The 20,862-nt window shown below is 29.4% G+C and overlaps 1 protein-coding gene across 2 annotated transcripts; it reads left to right on the top strand.

Moving 5' to 3' along the window:
* Positions 1 to 2,598: 2,598 nt before the first annotated feature.
* On the top strand, positions 2,599 to 18,935 carry LOC115723415 (chorismate synthase, chloroplastic). Of its 2 annotated transcripts, none has more exons than XM_030652900.2 (13): positions 2,599 to 3,861; positions 9,175 to 9,325; positions 10,343 to 10,419; positions 10,526 to 10,584; positions 12,598 to 12,681; positions 13,575 to 13,667; positions 13,853 to 13,933; positions 14,370 to 14,501; positions 15,141 to 15,243; positions 16,024 to 16,118; positions 16,189 to 16,254; positions 16,428 to 16,512; positions 18,345 to 18,935. In XM_030652900.2, the coding sequence occupies exons 1-13, from the start codon at positions 3,729 to 3,731 to the stop codon at positions 18,494 to 18,496; spliced, it is 1,311 nt and encodes a 436-aa protein (XP_030508760.2). In that variant the 5' UTR covers positions 2,599 to 3,728; the 3' UTR covers positions 18,497 to 18,935. The 2 variants fall into 2 exon arrangements, with proteins under 2 accessions (XP_030508760.2, XP_060960495.1); XM_061104512.1 differs by lacking the exon at positions 2,599 to 3,861 and adding an exon at positions 8,603 to 8,621.
* The last annotated feature ends 1,927 nt before the right edge of the window (positions 18,936 to 20,862 follow it).

Below are 20,862 nucleotides of genomic sequence, written 5' to 3'. Positions count from 1 at the left end.
GCCGCGGAACGAAGAAAATGTCGAGGACGATCTCCAATTTTGGGTTTTTTGGCGAGGGTTTTCTGGTCTGAAATGGGAATTTCATGTTATATATGAGAGTTTGGAGAATACAAAGCAACTGAAAAAATAAAAGGAAATAAAAATGTCCTCGGTAGAACTAATACCGTGGACATGTCCACGGTACAGAAACTTAACACAAAAAAAAAAAATTGCAAATTTTTCCCGCTGGTGCGAAAATAGCAATAACGATGACATGTCCTCGATATAGGTGTCCTCGTTAGAGACCTAGTTTTTTTTAGTAGTCATGCGTAGCCATGTTTGTACCGAGAATATTAGAGAATATGGCGTTGGACAAAAAAGTAGTCTTCTTTTGGTGGTGCACGTATTCCCTAGGTCTTACGTAGGGGTAATAACTCTAACATTGTGGGGCCTTATGTCTAGAGGGCTCTGTGTAAGATGACATCCCACTACTACAAAAAGGGGTATTCGCGACAGTTCTAAAAATACTTTTTGGAGAAATGTCGTTAAAAAATTAAGCAAGTGTTTAAAACTTTTAGAAAAAATAAGGTATTCCCGACGATTTTAAACTGTCAAAATTAGAGAGCTAGGTCAAAATTAGAGGTTATTAATAGTCGGGGAATACCTGACGGTTTTAAACGATCGGGTATTCCCCAATTAAAAAATCCACATTAAACTCTCACTACAACATTCAGGAGCAATAGCGGCGGGCCCCTCGGCCGCTATTGCTCCACAATGTGGCCGCTAAAGGGCAATAGCGGCGGACCTCGGCCGCTATTACTCCGCCGCTATTGCTTGGCCGCTATTAATAGTATTAGCGGCCAAAAACTGGTTCCGCCGCTAATACTATTAATAGCGGCGGAGCAATAGCGGCGGGACCCCGCCGCTATTGCCCTGTGTCAGTTTCGTGTTTCGAGACTGAGTAGGTTTTTATTTTATATATCATAACTTTTGTACTCATAAAATTTCAACCTATATTCATATAATTTCAAAAATTTCTAAGACAGATAACAGAAATTTTCAACTCGATAAATTTCAACCTATATTCATAGTACTTAGGTACTTAAGAAATTTTCAACTCGATAAATTTTAGGTTATGATATGCATATAGGTTATGATATGCATATAAATTTCAACCTATATTCATAACTTTTGTACTCATAAATTTTCAACCTATATTCATAGTACTTAGGCATTCGGAGTTTACATTCTATATTTGTTAGATTTTTTTGGTTTGGTTTGAGTGGATTGTTCTAATTAAAGGGTTTACAAAAATTCATGTACAACTCTAAATTTAAGTAAACGACCATAAATACATCAAATTTGTCTCAACAGAAAGATTTTTGTGACAGCCAGAGAGTGAGGTTAGTGGTGGAGATGACTATATTATGAGAGCAGCAGTTAAAAGGAGAGGTTTTTGTTGATATTGGACATAATTTAGATTGCAAAGAATTTTTAAAAATTCATAATAAAGAATTTTGAAGTACCGGACCAAGCTGCCTTCATCTTCATCTTCTCAAATAATATATCTAATATCTAATTATATAATAATAACTACTTAATAAAAGACTGTGTTTATAACATTAAATAATAATAATAATAAAGTCTTTTGTAGCTCAGCTCATATCTCTTATAATTTTTTATTTTTTATTTTTTTGATTGAAACGTAGAATTCATTGAACGAAACTAAGAAGACCATGGCGGGTAATTAATTACACAACTCATTATGAGGAATATCACCCAACGTGATTTCCGACCAAATTCAATAACCAATTCCAATTGGATAATTTTTTTTTTTCTTTTTAATGGGACGAATTACACGTAAATTTTTTTAATTTATTTTTTTATATTAAGTTAAATAAAAAAATATTATAAATAAACAAACAACGTAGACCCCCCACCAAGGCTTCCAAGGAGCTAGATTTGTTATAAAGCACAAAAATTTTAAGAAATTGTAGTACACACTTTTAAAAGATTGTTATGGTAGATTCTTCAATTTAATTTTTTCAGCTATACAAGATAACATGTAAATTTTGAGAATTCTAAATAGTTTACTGTGTCAAAAAAATTCTTCAGTTTAATTTTTTGTCGCATGTAATAAAGTATTTTAATTTTTATTTTAATATTAAATTTTACTCCTAATTTTTTAAAAATTTATTAACAATCTTAAATAATTATAAAAAAAAAAACTCTTCTAGTCGAAATACATATTAAAAAAAATACTACCCAAAAATACTCTTATAAAAAAAATTATGAAATTATCCTTCAAATTTTATCCAAAAGAGAAATTTACGGCAAAAGTCCTCAAAAAGTTCAGTTTGATACAGATAAGTCCCCAACCTCCAAAAATAGCGGTAATAGTCCCCAATATCACATTTTTTGTAAGTACGTTGGTCTCCAAGTTAACAGATCCGTTAAACCCAATTTAAATGCCACATGTCAATTTTTTATTGGTCCAAATAATAATTTTAATTAAAAAAATTTAAAATAACATAAAAAACTAAAAATATATATTTTAAAATCATTAATTTAATTTATTTATTTTATTTTTTTTTCTTTTTTTTTTCTTGTTCATCTTCTTCATGAACCCAACCAGCGCACAAAGTGTGAACGGAGCACCACCACGACCCCAACCACAACCACATCCCGACTGCTAACTCTGGCCAGCCCTAACCCCACTCCATCTGCCACCAAAAATCAACCCAAAATAATTTTTTTAAAATAAAATAAAAACCTAAAATTTAAAAAAACCCTAACTTTTACCAACACGCATTCATCATCTAAATGAACCTAGAAAATTGAGCTCACCCTCCATCTCTCTCTATTTTTCTCGTCTTTCTCTCTTCTCGTCGAACAGCCACGCCCAAGCTCGATGCTGGCCATTCTCGGTCCTCCAAGCTCGAAATGAACCCAAAAAAATTGAAACCCAAACTCTGACCTTCCACCCTCGAGCCCTTGCCTCTCTGTCTTTCTCCTTTTCTCCCTCTCAGATGTGCATGACAGTGATGGTGGGTGGGGTTTCGTGTGAAGAAGAAGAAAAAAAAGACGAAGAAGACGAAGAAGAATTGAAGGGCTCTAGGTCGATTGGGAACTAGTCGAAGGGCTAGGTTGAATGGCAGGGGACCGTGGACGGTGGTCGAAGGGGGTTAATGGTGGTGGTGCTGGCTTGGGGTTGGGTTTCTGGCATGAGAAGAAGAAGAAGACGAAAAAGGAAGAAGAAAAGAAAGAAAAAGAAAAAATAAAGAAAAGAAAAAAAAAAAATTATTTTAAAATTATTTATTTTTTAAAATTAAAATAATAATTTAGACCAATAATATTTCGACACGTGACAATTTTAAAAAAGTAAACAGTTCAGTTAAAATTAGGACTAACGGACAAATAAAATATATGACATTGGGGACTATTACCGCTATTTTTGAAAGTTGGGGATTTATCAGTATCAAACTGAACTTTTTGGAAACTTTTACTGCAAATTTTCCTATTCAGGGTAAAAAGCTTTAGAAAAAAAAGTTTTAATTTTTTTATTATTTTTAATTAATTTATTTATATAAATGTCAGAACTTTGGTCTTACCAATAATGAATGAATTGACAGTAGTTGTCTTGTCTCTCATCCTGACCATTAATTACATGGCCTGTCTGATACCTACCTCCTCTCTCTCTCTCTCTATACATATTATATGGTATAGTGTATTGTAGGTACTATATAGCTATGGCGAGCTTGAACACAGTAGTGGCCACTTCATCTCTTTTGTCAAACCCATTTTGGGGTAATAGTAATACACAACAACCTCTCCCAATCTCTGCTCTCACTCTCAAATCTAATTTTCAACCAAAGAAGCTCCGTGAGTATACTCTTTCTTTCTCATCATTATTAATTATTCTCTCTTAATTAAGTCTTATATTGGTAAGTGTAACTATATATTGCGATTTACATCGATCATTTAGTTAGAAAAATAGTTAATAATATTGTACCATAGTTTATGGTATATTTTAACTTTTCTAGTTATCTTAAATCTTCATTTTATAAAAGTTATTAGTGATCAAGGTGGTAAAACACTTATGAGTTTCGGTATTCAATCCTTATTAATCACCATCAAAATATCTAACTCAATATAATTACAAATCATGTAGCCATTGTAGACTAAACATTATAATTAAATAACTAAGCTTTATTTATTAAGTTAAAATATGTATGATTGCATGCTCAGTGCCTTAATTAATTGTTAAGGTTTAATTAATTGTTAAGGTTAAGGAGGTAATTTAACATACAAGTTTCAATTATTGTTTTTCGTTTGTATTATATTTAAAGAAAAAGTCACACATGATCATTTTAGTGAAACATCTCTATCACTTAATCAGTTTACCCTACTTACCAAATATTGATGGCCCATATTTTTTCATCAATTTGCTCCAGTCATTAAAATAGACAGTAAGTGATCTGTACCACATTTAATATTTGTAGGTTTATTCAGATCCGATCCAATTACATATTAGATGTTAAATTTTAGGGCTATTTACAAAAATATGGAAAAATAAAGATAAGTTTTGATATATATGGCATAAAAACTTAATTACCCTAAATATGACATTTTTTTAAAAAACTTACAAATATGGGAAAAAGTCTTGAGGAATGCCATAAAAAACTTTAAATTTGTGTTTCTTTTTATTTATTATTTCTTTTTTAAAAAAATAAAATACTAAAATAAATAAAAAAATGATCTCAACTATAGATATTATTTTTTTTTACAGAAATTAAACTTGTTTTTTTTTATTTAAACTACTATTTTTTTTTCTTTGTTTTTTTTGTTAAAAACTAATTATTTCATTAAAAGCAGAAAAAAAAAAAACCAGTTTCATCAACATCATCCTGAAGAAAAAACAATATAAAAAATTATAATCTAAAGATAATATAAACTTTAAAAATCAGTTTCATCAACATTGAAAGAAACTATTAATTTCATTAAAAGAATAAAAAAAAATAGTTTCATTATGTTATTAGAATTTTTTTCAAGTTACTTTTTTATTATTTTTTTTCTAGGTTGGAAACTTACATTTATATTTTGTTATTAAATTATTGGTAGGCATTATGTGTTGTTTTGATTATATTTGTAATTAGTATTTTTTTTTTTTTTTTTTTGTATATTTGTGTGTGTATGATTTTATTTGATTGTCTGATGAAACTAGTTTCAATTAACTTTATTATTAACATTTGTATTTTGTTATGATTTTTTATAACGTCAAAACTGGTTTCACATGTCGAAACTAGTTTCACAGATTTTAACTGTTCTTTAATAGGGTTGCTCAATTTTTATGATATTATTATTTATTTTTTAGTTTGTATAAAACCAGTTTTCTTATTGTATGATATTTGAACAACAATTTTTATTTTATTTTAATTAATCAGTTTCTGACACACATATTATTTTATTATTTTCATAACTGGTTTTTTTAAGTAACTAGTTTTTATAACTATTTTTTTTTTATTTTTGTTCATAATTGAATTTTATTCAATTTTTTATTAATTTATTTCAAGAAACTGGTTTTTATTTGTTTGTTTTTATTTTGGTTGTTTTACTAACTGGTTTCTCACATTCCACTGTTTTTTTTTGTTATTCTTTTATGGTTTTTATTGCACTTTTGTCTCTTTAATTTTCTTTGTTTCTTTTTTTTTTCTCTTTCATTTTAATTTATGATTCTCTTTGTTATATTTGCTGCATATTGTATGTTTAAATTAACTCTAATTTTTGAGCAAACAAATAAAAAATTAAATGTCAAAATAAAGAATGAAGTTAGAAGTTTGATTATTAGGTATTGATATAAAATTTATATGTTCGAAACTGGTTTTTAAATTTAGTATCGTTAATTTGTAAAAGTTTAGTTATTAGGCATTGTGTATTTTTTATTATGTTATTGATGAAACTATTTTTTTTTTTTTTGCCTCTTTTAATGAAATAATTCGTTTCTTTTAATATTGATGAAACTGGTTTTTAAAGTTAGTATCGTCTTTAGATTGTAATTTTTTTCATTATCTTGTTGATGAAACTATTTTTTGTATTCTTTAAATGAAATTATTGGTTTCTTTCAATGTTGATGAAACTAGTTTTTAAAGTTTGGATTTTTTTTAGATTATAATTTTTTATATTGTTTTTTTTTTCAGGATGATGTTGATGAAACTGGTTTTTTTTTTCTGCTGTTTTTAATGGAATAATTAGTTTTTAACAAAAAAAAAAAAACAAATAGTAGTTTAAATAAAAAACAAGTTTAATTTTTGTAAAAAAAAATAAAATAAAAAAATGTACACTTATTATATATATTACGAGAAAAAAATTAAGTTGAGAAAAAAAATTAAAAAAAAAAAAAGAGAGACACAAAAAGAAATTAAAAAAAAAAACAATAGAGAGAGATAAGCGAAAGAAAGAAAAAAAAAGTAGCAACTGACATTAAAAGTTGAAAAGAAAAAAGAGAGCCAAAATTGACTAAAAAATATATAAAAAAGACAAAAAAAAACTTTTTGAAGTTTCAATAAGTAAAAAAGAAAAAAAAATTAATAAAAGTATAAAAATAAAATGTTCTTGTCAAATTAAAAATGTAATGTTTGAAAAAAAAATGTAATATTTTGGTGTAAAATTTTCAAATAAAAAGAAACCCTAAAATGTAAGTGTAAAATAAATTAAAAAATAAATAAAACTAATTAAGCTAAAAACAAAAACATAAAATATGGGATTGGATAATAAGTTTATAAAAATATGGCATATCAAATACCATAAAAAATCTTAAATGTAAAAAAATGCCATAGAAGAGTGGCAAACTTAAAAATGCCATATTTTTCTAACTTTGTTATGAAATCCCATATTTCATGTAATTTTCACTAAATTTTACCATTTGATCTGATCCAATTCATTTCATTCATCCAATCGATCCAGCATCCGTTGGATGTTGGATTGGTTCGGTTATACCCATTGAATGTTTCCTTCAAAAAAAAAATACTCGTTGAATGTATTTCATGTATATCTATTACAGTAATTTAGATTTATCAAATATTTTAAACCTAGTATTTTTTGAATCGGATCAGATCTATCTAATATTTTAGATCCAGTATTTATTGGATTAGATGGATCCAAGCCAATCCAAAAAGAAAAGTAAAATTTTAATATTAATTTTCATATATACATATATTTTTTTATGTATAACAATATATTTTTTTTTTTGAATAATTATGTATAACAATATAAAATCAAATTACTCATTCAAACTAAATGAAATTATTAAGAAGTTCGATTGGATGTTGGATGTATTGGATTTTTGGACACTCCATCCAACATCCGATCCAATTTAATTGGATCTTTTAAAATAACATCCAATTCGATCCAATCCAATCACAATTGGACATCCAATCTTTGGCGGTCAGTTATAATTAGATTGGTCGGTTGTCATTGGATTAGATTGATTTATGCACACCCCTAATTATCACACTAAAGATACGAATTGGATAGAAACAGTACAATCACAATGTGCGACCTTATTTATTTATATAACGTTTTAACAAAACATACATAGTTTGATAGACTTGAAATTTGCTAATAATAGCCACTAGACAAACGATCTCCAGCTGAACATCTACCCACTCCTTTCGTTTGATCCAATTTAAAACCTCTTTGATACTGAAAATCTCAGCCAACGCATAGCAAAATAAGCCTCCAAAAAACGCCTTGAACAATCTCGAGCCACCCCATCAGCCCCATACCAACCTTTTGAATCAAAGATTGATCCATCAACTTTTCCTTAATGTTTTTCAACATCGGTTTATGTATTACTCTATCACTCATTCCATAAGAATAAACAAGGACCCATTTTTCTTTAATTAAGCAGCTTACCATTGATTAATGACCACTCTAGCTGATAGAATCACTCTCATTGTAGAATCACAATCGCAGCTTCTTCTCTCACACCAAAAGAATACTACTGCAAAATCTGACCAAACCAACCATGAAAATCACCTCCCACCACACTTCCTACAATGACACTAGACTGAGGCTTTTACAAATGTACAACTGACCAAATGATGAAAAATTGACGACTCCTGATATTGGACACAATAAATCAACTAGAATAAGATACTATTAGTAGGCATTATTGTTGATTTCTTTTAACAATTCCTTTTCAGTTATCCTGATACCTATACTTGTTACTTGCCCTTACTGGGATGGGAATTTCCTGCCTAAATAGAGAGCGAAAGAAAGATAGTGATAATTATTCATTCTTGAATGTTAAACGTGTTAGGGATGGAGACGATACTCCCCACCTCTATAAGGCCCGATTTAATTTTTATTTATTTTGTGATAGTATGTTTAGCTGTCATGCATGAATTTTTATGAAATTTTATAATATATTAGTAATTTGATCTGAACATTTTTATTTGGACAATTTTCCTTACTTTAATATATTATTAACTTGATTATTATTTTATCCCTATGAAGATATTATAATTTTATAATATCTTCATATTTCTCGCACCGTTTAGTCCTATATTTTTTGAAAAAAAATAATAATAATCATTATATGTTACAATAATTGAAACACATTAATATCATCACTTAGCTAAGTAAAGCCTCTCTTCATTTCTTTTTAATGAAAAATATAAGAATAAAAAAATGAAGAGAAAGCCTTTGGTTTAAGTTTGGCGCTCACATCAGAATCTATCATAAATGTATGGGTAAATACTATTTTGGACCTTCTGTTTTGTAAAAGTTACCAATTGGACCTTGTGTTTTGTTAAATGACAAAATGGACCCTGTATTTTCTAAAATAGTAAAAATAGGACCCTGAGCTTAATTTTTGACAACTTTTTTTTTAATACAACCAACCTGAAGACAATGCTTAATACGAACAAATACAAAAAATGTAAACAGTTTTGTCATAGCACTTTTAGATCGGATTATAATTAAACTTTATTTTGACAAAAAATCAATTCAGGGTCCTATTTGTACTATTTTAGAAAATACAGGGTCCATTTTGTCATTTAACAAAACACAGGGTCCAATTGGTAACTTTTGCAAAACAGAGGGTCCAAAATGGTATTTACCCAAAATGTATTTATAGCTAATCTATCTAATTAACAGTTATTATTAATATACTGATAATAATTGAACCTACAGAGGTGAAAGCAGGAGGGAGCAGTATGGGAAGTCATTTTCGGGTTACAACATATGGTGAATCTCATGGCGGAGGTGTTGGTTGTGTAATTGATGGAGTACCGCCTAGGCAGCCTCTTTCCCAAGCTGATTTGCAAGCTGATCTTGATAGGAGGTAAGCATGTTAAAAAGATCTATTTAGTTGGAGTGGGTCGGAGCTCTGATCCGAAATATTCGGATACTTATTGGATCTTGGATCAAATTCGTTCTGTCCCGCCTAATTTTTTTCGGATTGGATCTGATATGATCCAAAAAAATTAAATCAAGACTCTTACCTCGGACCCGGACCGAACCCAGACCCAAACCCAAGACCTAGGCCTAGATCCGAACACCCGAACCCAGACCTGAATCCAAACCCAGACCCAGACCTGGACCCTAGACCCAAACTCAGAACCATGACCCGAACCCGAACTCGGACCCAAGACCCGAACCTGGACCCAGACCCAAGACCCAAAAGCGGGACCCAGATCTAGACCCAGACCCGAGCCTAGACTTGGACCCGAACCCGTAGTTGATGTTAGGGACCCGAACGCGACCCGGTGTTAGGGACCCAGACCGGACTTGGACCCGAGAGCCAAACTCTGACCTAGACCCGGGATCGAACCCCAAACCCGAACCCGACCCGTAGTAGGTGTTAGGGTTGAGTTTATTGAATATATTATAACTTTACACAATTTATTAATACAAGTCAATACCAAACATAATATTGTATTAAATAATACTAATACAAATGATATAAATTAAATTAAAATTCTTAAAAAAAAAAAGGGGTCAAATCAGATCCAATCTGAATAAGTCGGGTCGAAAATGATCTAATCCGAATAAGTCAGGTCGAAAATGATCCGATCTGAATAAGTCAGGTCAGATTTGATCTGATGTGAGTATCTAATCTAGTGGGGTGGGACGACGGATCATTACATGATCTGGATCAGGTCAGATCATAGCCGGATCAGATCCAAAACGCCATCCATCTACACACCTAATAACTAGGAGGTATAATAGTTGCATAAATACTCTAACGAAAAAACCTGAAACTCTCTAAACGTTACATTAACATTTAACACTAACTCATAAAATAATTAACTAATTATGATTTTTTTTCTTAACATGTATATGTATTAATTTGTTTTAGGAGGCCAGATCAAAGCCAAGTTGTATCTCCTAGGAAAGAAACTGACAAGTGCAAAATACTTTCCGGAGTTTATGAAGGTTAGAGATCAATTTTAATATATAATTAATTAGCTATATAGCTTAATGATCTAAATAATGAAACTAATAATATAATTGTGATATTTTATATAATGCAATAATGCAGGAATGACTACTGGAACACCCATTAATATATTCATACCTAACATTGATCCAAGAGAACAAGTAAGTAAAATGTGGTGCCTATTCCTTCAAGTTTTATTATTTTTTGCCTCCATTTTTAGTTAGGGATTAATTTAAAATAACACAAAAACAATAAAAAAATGATAAAAATATAGTTGTACGAAATTTTAATTCTTTTTTTTATAGTCTTTTAGATTTTATTTACATGAATTATAATCTTTTAATATATTTTTATGTTGTATTTTTTGTTATTTTATTGTTGGTTTTTCGTTATTTGTACATTATTTTTTATGTTGTTTGAATGTTATTTTCATGTGATTTGCTTGTTATTTTGGTGTTGTTTTTACGAACACTATAAAAATGTAAAATAAAAATTAAAGTAAAAGTGTAAAAAATTTATCAAAAATAGCAATTATGTAAATTTCCCTTTTAGTTAGGGCATTTTACAATTTTGTATACATTATTTTAATTAATTACAAAATATGTGCAAAAAAACTTATTATTATTTTCTCATACATTTTTATATATAATTAAAAAAAAAATTCAATTTCTTTTATAATATATATATGGTAATAATTATTGATTATTATATATATGGTAATATTGGCTATGTTTATTTTTATGTTTACAATTATAATAAAAAACATACCAATAATAATATAAAATATTTTATATATGTGTTTATTTTATTTTCTATTAATTAAACATACTAATTTAATAAACAAAATAATAATATTCACATAAGTTTATTATATCAGAGTGTGTTATGTTTATTTTTTAGAAAATAAATAATATATATATAAAAAAAATTGTTTATCTTTATATTTTTCTTTGTTTATTATGTCATGTTTATTTTTTCTAGTTAAATAATTTTTGGAGTTTATAAAGTTATGTTTGTTTATTTATTTTTTGATGTAAGAATTATACTTCAATAGAAAATTCGTTTACTAATTCATTAGAAAATAATCAATATATAGAAACAATAGAAAAAAAATATATATTATTTTAGTATAGTATAAAATGTCTATGTCTGTTTTTATGTTTACAATTATAATAAACATACTAATAATTAAAATACTTTGTATATATATGTTTATTTTGTTTTCTATTTATTAAACATACTAATTTAATAAACAAAATAATAATATTCAGATATGTTTATTATATCACTCTATGTGTCATGTTTATTTTTAGTAATTTTAAGTATTGATTTATATTTATATACACTAATGTTTATAATTTTGATATTGTATTTTATTAAAAAAAATCTTATTAAATTATAATAATTCATACTAAAATAGATAATAAATATTTATTTTTTAATAAAAAAAAATTAACTTGTTTATTTTTATAAAACTGTTTAATTAATTTTACGAAATTGTTTATTTTGAGTTTTAATAAACATAGTTTATTATTTAATGATTAAAATGTATGATTTGATGTAATAAGTTTTCAAAATATATAAGTTTTTAAAATAATTTTTTTTGCACATTTTTTGTAATTATTTTGTTTTTGTCGTACATTTATGAAAAAAGCCCTTTTAGTTATTAGTACTAATTAAGCCTTAAACCAGCTATCAACTTATAAGAATAGATGTATTTAATTCATTTATTATAACATTTAATTATCTTTCTTTAAAAGAAAAGCTAAATATTGAAAACATGGTTCTTGTCAAAGGGGTAGAAGTGTTTGAATGTTCTTGTTTTGGTGATCGAATAAAGTTGCACATGCTGCTCGGAAACGGACATGTTTTTCTTTTTTGAACAACTCGAAAATAGACATGTAAAATGAAGCTATCTGAATCAGTATAAATCTTTGTGTTCTTTCATGTTTGCGATCGTTATTTATTATTTGTTCACACGTTAAGAACTATTTTCCCTTAGATTAGTTATTTATCTAAAACTCATTTCTGCTGGTTGGTTTTTCATTGTTTGTTGAATCTTTTGGATTAATATATAGGATTGATAATTGAATTGAAATGGATAATCCATTTAATTATGATGTTGGTTATTAGAAATTTTTTTTAATCTTAATTAATTATGTGTTCTTATTCAGGATTACACTGAGATGATGGTAGCTTATAGGCCTTCACATGCAGATGCAACATATGATATGAAGTATGGAATTAGATCTGTTCAGGTAAATAAATATCAAGATATGTTATAATGGATAAAATACTTAAATTGTACTAAAAGTTACTCTAAGTTAATTTTTTAGAGACAAAGTATCTAACATTAACTTTTAATTACATTGTAATTACTTGTCATCAACTTTGTGGTTAGGTATGTGATGATAGGTATAGCTTAGTAGTTTCACACTTCTCCTCACAATGAGAAGATCCCCCAAATTCGAATCCCCTCTCTCCGAATATCAAAAAAACTTTGTAGTTAGGTATTGATGTGACAAATCGATACAAAATACATTTGTGGCAAAGATACTTAAATTATGCTAAAAATTGCATTTAAATACTTTTTTTAGTATCTTAATGTACTCTTAGGTACTTTATACTTATGATATGATACAACCCCTTCCATACCATTTGAGCTCGTCTCGATTGATAACCATGTTAGGGCTGCTCCTGAAGTTAAATAGGCCTTAGGAAAAAAAACAGCGCGCTCTTATCATAAGAATTTTTAAAATTTTTTAAAAGATTTTTTTTAATTTTTTTATTTCAGCCCTTATGATGGGTGAGTCCTAAGCACGAGCTTAGCCCGTCTTATTCTAGGACCGGCCCTGAACCATACTTAGGTACTCAAGTATAACTTTTGACACAAAATAAATATTTTTGCTACAATATTTATTTAAAGTATTATGTTACGTCAGAGCCTAACAATAAAGTTAAGGGCAAGTAACAGTGTAATTAAAATATAATCTTAGATATTTTTGTTATCAAAAATAAACTTAAATACTTAAGTGCAAACACAATTTAAACATTTTTATTGTAAATAACTTGAACATAAATATTATATATACTTTTTATGTATTTAATTTACCAATTAATTAACAACAAAATGTATTAATTGAATTTGAAGGGGGGTGGCAGAGCTTCAGGAAGAGAAACTGTGGGGAGAGTTGCTGCTGGAGCAGTTGCCAAGAAAATTCTCAAGCAATTTTCAGGAATTGAGGTATATGTTAATTTCATGAAATACAATTATTATTTCTTTTTTTCTTAAACAATATTTCTAAAATATAAAATAGATTTTTGAATTAAACATAAAATGATGATAAAGATTGCTACATTATAATATTTTCACCAAGTAAACTCATCATTAATTATCATGTTTAATTTAATTGGCATGGTTATTATTAGGTTCTTGGTTATGTTTCACAAGTTGGCAACATTGTGCTTCCAATGGAATTGGTTGATCACCAGACTATGACACTTGATCAGGTTAGTACTATTGAGTAATATTATGACAATTAATAAGAACACATTAACATTGCCTAGTTCACTCTCTAAAAATAAATTTATTGGTACGGGTAATAAGCGAGGAGTGCTCCTTCTGTTGTAATTAGTTTAATCCTCCTATTTCGGTCTCCATCCTCGCATATTTGCAAAAAAAATATATATATATATATTACGTTATTAATTTAATTATGGACGATTATCTAAAATAAAAATATTTTAGAAAAGTTACTAACATGTTACATATAAAAACTCTTAAGTAAAACATGTTTTTTCATGTGTAACTCTCAAAAAATATTATGAACACATAAATAGTATGATTTCAATATTTTTATTATAATTATTTTGTACATGCTTCTCTTTTAAACTATATCCTTATGAAATTAATGTTAATAAATAAAATTGTAAATTATATAAGCAGATAGAGAGCAATATTGCTCGGTGTCCCAATTCTGAATATGCTGAGAAGATGATTTCTGCCATTGAATATGTTCGAGAGAGAGGAGATTCAATTGGAGGTGTGGTTTCGTGCTTTGTTAGGAATTGTCCACAAGTAAGTAAGACACTTTTTTCCCTCATTTGTTTTTCGGGCATTGTTTATAGGACATTATAGGCCTCGACTAAGACAAACTAGACTCACATCTAGAGGTCAATTAGGCTCGAGGCCTAATTCGGGCAAGAAATTTCAATTTGAATTTTCTTTTCTTGCCAACTTATTCACAAATTTTAGCCAAATGGCTTTGACGATAATCTATTTTGATGTAATAATTGAAATTAGTGTATTTCTATGTTAAGGTCATTAACTACTTGGTAATTGATGACTTTTGGAATTTGTTGTAACTAACTACCAATAAGAATAAGTTAAATATGTTTGTTTAGCTAATTTAATACATTGTACTATGTTAACATGTTAAATTATTAGTTTTATTTCTCTTTAAAATGTTTCAATTTATTTTAAACACTTTAGATGGGTAGAATTACTATAATTGCGTCCATACATATGATTATTATTTGTTTTAAACATACTATGTATTATTAATTTTACATTATGACAATTATTTACAAAATTACTTCTAAATTTCTCATAATTGATTTTGTGATTGAATATAAAAAATCTTACTAAATGATATAGATTATAGTTAGATAACTTTGAAAACCTTAATTTAAATGTGTTAAATTTTGTAATATTTAGGGGCTTGGGTCACCTGTTTTTGACAAACTTGAAGCTGAGCTTGCTAAAGCTCTCATGTCCATACCATCAACAAAGGGATTTGAAATTGGAAGCGGCTTTGCGGGTAATTATTAAGATTATTAAGATGTGTTAGTGCATGTTTGAGATTATAATTAAAAAATTATTTTTTTGTTTTTAAGAATAGAAACAGAAAATTATTTTTTTGAGAACAATTAAGGGTACTTCGCCATATTTCTAGAAAATTATTTTCAAAAAACAAGAATTTTGACAACAACAAAAATGTTGTCTTCTCTTTTTAAAAAACAATTAATTTTTTGCCAATTTTTTTTTCTTCGTTATCTTACATTATTTTCCCTCTCTTCACTTTCTCTCTCCTTATTTTTCTGCAATTGCTTTATCTCTCATCTTTTTTTGTCCAGTCTAGGTTTGAGTTTGGACTGAAGCCAAGGTCGGAATCCGGGTTGATCCAAAGTCTGGGTTTGGGTCCAGGATCTAGGATTCGAGTCGAGTTGTGGGTTTGAGTCGAAGTCACCGATTTGGGTCGGGTCGGGTTCATATCAAGGTCATATAGTATTAAATTTGAATTGGCTATTTTCTGAAATTTAAAAAAAAATAAAAAAATAAAAAAAAACTATTTTAGGAAACATTAACCAAACACGTATTGTGTTTTGAAAATTTTAAAAACTATTTTTTGTTTTTATTTCTAAAAAACACAATTTTGAAAACAAAAAACAAAAAATAATGTCAAACAGGCCTTAGTTACGCACATGTGATATGGTAACTAATTAAGGTAGAAAAGGACAATTTTTTAAGTACATGGGTTTGCCTTTTTGTTTTTAAGTATTGAGAGTAGTTAATTGTTTGGAAATGGTATTCATAACAGGCACATATTTGACTGGAAGTGAACATAATGACGAGTTCTTTGTGGATGAACATAATAGAATCAGAACAAAGACAAATCGATCAGGTGGAATACAGGTAACTAAAATTCAATAATAATAATAAGAAGAAACCTAATATTTGTATTAAAATTACATTGTATAAGTAGGGAGGAGTATCCAATGGAGAAATCATAAACATGAGAGTTGCTGTCAAGCCAACTGCTACTATTGCTGTAAGTCTCATAAATCAAAATCATTATTAGATTCAAAGAAATCTCATCAAATCATTAACATTAGTACTACTAGTGTTATTTTTTATTAATTTCAGTAAATTAATATTCAAAAAAATTCAATTGTGGCAAGTATAAAATAATGGTTGATCATGATCATCTTCATATATGTTCAGAAAAAACAACTTACAGTGACACGAGATAAAACAGAGACAGAGTTGATCACTCGCGGTCGACATGATCCATGTGTTGTCTCTAGAGGTACCTTCACTAATCTATATATATATAATATGATTAATTAATTAATTATGAGTATTAATTGTGTTATTGTTATTTAGCACATTAACACTATGCAATGCATTAAATGATAATTTGGATTCTATAATTTACAAGATGAATCAAATTGGTATTTTCACATCAATTTTAGTCTAATAAGTTTTTAGCAAAAATTCATGCCATGAGTTCAATTTTCTAACAGTAATTTCAGATTTACATTCAACAAATACTATTACAAAAGTCAGAATTCGAGATGGTCCTAAAAATGTTTTTTTAGGAGACTGTCGCTACAAAAATTAAGTTACTGTTTAAAACCGTCGGGAAAAATTTGTATTCCTGACGGTTTATGACAGTTTTTACAGGAATAGGCGACAATTTTAATTATAATTCGTGAATTTTTTTGGCCCTTATAGGCGACGGTTTTAAACCGTCAGGTATAAGGGCCCAATAAAAAATCGTTACCTACTTCTCGCCATATATCTCATGTGTCCACCTACTTCTTTTCTATTTCCCACTTGCTCACCTATTTCTTCTCCATTTTCCACACCCTAAAACGAAAATCTTAACTCTCCAAAACCCCACACACGCCTCCGCACCATTGCCCTCCTTTCTCGTCGTCTTCCTCCCTCTCTCGATCTCCCTTTCTTCTCGTCTCTCTCGTCCATCGATCTCCACCCACCCCTCCTCCCGACGGTCTCCCTCTCCTCTCCGTCGCATACGTCGGACCACCACCACCTTCCGTCGGTGTCCCTTTATCTCTCTCATACGTTGGAGCACCACCACCTCCCGTCCGTCTCTCTCTCTCCGAGCTCGGTATAAATATATTTATCTATATACTTTTTTATTTATGATATAAATTTATTTTGTTATTGTATAAATTATGTGTTTTAAAATTAGTTGTTATTGTAATAAAATTAATTAGTTGTTTTATTTTAATTTAGATAAAATTATAAAACTAATGCAGGAAAAAAATAGGGAAAAATACAGATTAATGGCAGAAAAATTTGTATTTTTTTTACATTCCCGACGATTTAAAACTGTCACCTATAACAGGGTATAGGCGATGGTTTTAAACCATGCGCATACTATAGGCGACGGTTTAAAATTGTCGCCTATAGTATAGGGCACAGTCTAAAAGCGTCGACTATACCTTGTTATAGGCGACAGTTTTAAACCGTCATAAAGTCCACATTAGTGATAGTTTTTAACCGTCGCCTATTTTGTCCGTTTGCGACGGTCGTATAGGCGACAGTTATAGAAACCGACGAGAATACTTTAAATGACTGTTTAAAAACGTCAGAAAAAACCATTTTTGTAGTAGTGAAAGATTTCATATTTAGTCGTACTGAAAAATTATTTGAACAAAATTAAGCTCACAGTATTAATTTAATCCATTATAACATATATTTGTTTTAAATATTACACATTATTTATTTAAATTGTCATTTAACAAAATACAACAACCAAGCAAATATTTTGTAGTAAGTGTCAAATTAATATTTTCTCAAAACTTATTAAATTAAATCATATATATAAGTCTCCAAATACTAAAGAAACATGCTATTTAAGTAAAAATATAAATCTCGAACCACATGTCACCACGTGAGAGATAAAAGCATGCAAATTTTGCTTTGAATTTCTTGATATTAAACCACACCTAGTACAAGAGTATAAGGCCCACTGGTGGCCATTAACTTCTTTTTCTTCTTTTTCCATCATGAAAATAATTAAAGTATGATCCAAAAGTTCTTTGTTTTTTAATTATATGGTTCATAAATGTGACCTAACTAAAGGCTGTAATTATTAAATTTGTGCAGCTGTGCCAGTGGTGGAGGCAATGGTAGCTATAGTGCTGGTGGATCAATTAATGGCACAATATGCTCAGTGCAATTTATTTCCCCTAAATCAGCATCTCCAAGAGCCCCTCAACCTCAAGCCCAACTTCCCAAATTATGTTTACAATCAATAGTTATTATAATTAATTAAGCTGCACCCTTTGTTATAACTTTCACAAAACATCAGCCCAACCCTTTTTAATTAAGTACAAATATGTAGAATTTTATACCCATACTAGTACTTAATGTTTTCTTTAGATGACACATGCTCCAATCTAAGAAAATGTTGTTGAGGTAACATGTTCCAAGTATTGCTTGCATCTCTCAACAATCTTCAAGAATAGCTATAGTAGCATTTTGCGAGACGCTAGTTAAAATGTTTATTCTTGCTATAGCCTTTCACAACAACTCTTAGACTTAGTCTTTTGAGATTTTGAAATAAGTTGCACTTTGCTTATTTCTCTTAATCTTTTAACATACTAACGAGTATGTGTGTTAATGAGTTTCAAGCTCTTAAAGAACTCATTATCTACCCTTTCCAGCAATACAATTTCGATATGTTACACCCGAAAATATTTTTATCTTTACCATCTCGCCATGCGTTGCTTATCTCGTTGTCTTACTGCCAATGTGCAATGCAAGGCTAATATTGCTCGTTATTAATTATCCATCCAAGACAATTCATTTATTACGCAACGAGTTTCTCCTAATTTTTGTATTCGATTACCCACGTAACATGTCCATATTTATAGTTCGAAATATGAGCATAACAATTGCTCCCAAAAAAACTCTTTCTGAAACCAAAAGGGTTTTTTTTTACAAAAGTTACAAATGGATATTTTGGTCATTTCTTTTTCAGCAATGAGTACTTTCTTTGGCAGTTTCATCATCTCGAGAAAGTTTATTCCCATCATTAAACTATGCATCTTTTCAACTAATGGGATTTTCAACTATCCTTTCATATTATCATGATTGCACTCTAGCTGCTTGATCTAAATTTGAAACCTGATCAATGATTCTCTATTTTCCAACATAAAAAGAGTTTTTTACCATTGTCTTGTTCTTTACCTCATTCGAAATATACAACTAGAGAGAAAAATCTATCTGCTTTAAAAAAGTTCTTGCATGCCCAGCTTATCATTGACTTATTTTTTTTGTGTAATCAACGCCATTTTTTCTTAATCACACTCTTGTTATATCCGAACCCCTGGACCGGAGATTTCCCGTGAGAAACTACTAGCGTTATCAGATAAACTCAGAAGTTGGTAAGCTTTCGTTTTCCATTCTTTTTCTTTTTATTTTCCATTGTTTCTTTTAAATATTCATATATGAATTTTGTTATGAAGTAATTAGATAGTTTAAATTTTAGAAATCCCCTTCCTTGAATTTAATTATTTTCTAAAATTTCAAAATCTCTTATAAACATCTTATCTATTTCTGGTTCAAAACTAGAATTTTCAAAGTTTTTTGAATGGGAAAGCCTAAAATTACTAGATTTTCTATTCAAATCACGACTTAAACATCCAAAAACAATTTTAGAAATTAATGATAAAAAAGTTAGGTTGTTTAACAAAAAACTTGATCGAGAGGATAATTATGTTTGCTCTAGACGTTTTATTGATGAGATTATTGAGGGAAAACGTTATTTCTTACGAGATGCAGCTTGGCAAAAACCCCTTAGTTTAATTGTGTATCCAGTAGCGAGGCCATTATTTTCACCCAAAATTACCGTTGCTTTTTCTCAGGTCAATTAGATTTTAAGATCATGCCTCCAAAAGAAAATAAGTCTAAGTTACCCTAAAACCCCTCTATTCAATCCAAGGCTCAATTATTTGAGTCTAGGGTTAGGTCACTCGCTTCCTACATGGACCCCTTCTTAAAGTCATGCGACATTAAGAACAAGAAGGGTTGTCAAAGTCGTTCGATTAAACCAGGTGAGTTCAGTAGTTTTCCCCCAACTCGTTAAATGGAAAAATGAGAGGGAGGTTGTAGCACAAGTGGTTCTTCAGCGATAGGCGCTTGGAGCATTGAACATATCAGAGATGGGGCCATTCTCCCTTTAAATTAATATATAAAGGATTTTTGTAACTACCTCGGGATCGCGCCTTTTCAACTCATCCCCAATACATATAGGATCTTAGCATGTTTGAAGATGCTATATCATATTTTGGGATGGGAATGCCCGACACTATTGAAAATTTTGTGTTCTTATTGTGACAGTCAGTAGTCCCGTGATCTGTAAGGGGAAATACTGGGTAAGCTGTGCAATCCCACACCGCCTGGGGAAGGTCAAGTGGGATGATTATGAGACTGGGTAGGTATGGGACTACAGAGTTGAAAATGGCTTAAATGGATTGATTGGTACTACCTATATCAACAATGTGCATTTTGTTTTTCGGTAGCCCATCTTGAAAGAACTCCACAGTTAAGCGTGCTTAAGTTTTTCCAGGAAGCGTGCGAGTGAGGACAAAGCACGCTGGAAACACTCGTGTTGGTCTGT

The sequence above is a fragment of the Cannabis sativa genome, chromosome 9, assembly GCF_029168945.1.
Source record: "Cannabis sativa cultivar Pink pepper isolate KNU-18-1 chromosome 9, ASM2916894v1, whole genome shotgun sequence".
NCBI lineage: Eukaryota > Viridiplantae > Streptophyta > Magnoliopsida > Rosales > Cannabaceae > Cannabis > Cannabis sativa.
Note: the sequence above shows the minus strand (reverse complement) of the source record. Positions and strands in the feature narration are given on the sequence as shown.

Coding starts and splice junctions, on each gene's coding strand:
- LOC115723415 (XM_030652900.2), top strand. CDS start 3,729: ATGGCGAGCTTGAACACAGTAGTGGCCACTTCATCTCTTTTGTCAAAC. Junction 13,934..14,369: donor AGACTATGACACTTGATCAG/GTTAGTACTATT, acceptor TTATATAAGCAG/ATAGAGAGCAATATTGCTCG. Junction 16,119..16,188: donor ATCGATCAGGTGGAATACAG/GTAACTAAAATT, acceptor TTGTATAAGTAG/GGAGGAGTATCCAATGGAGA.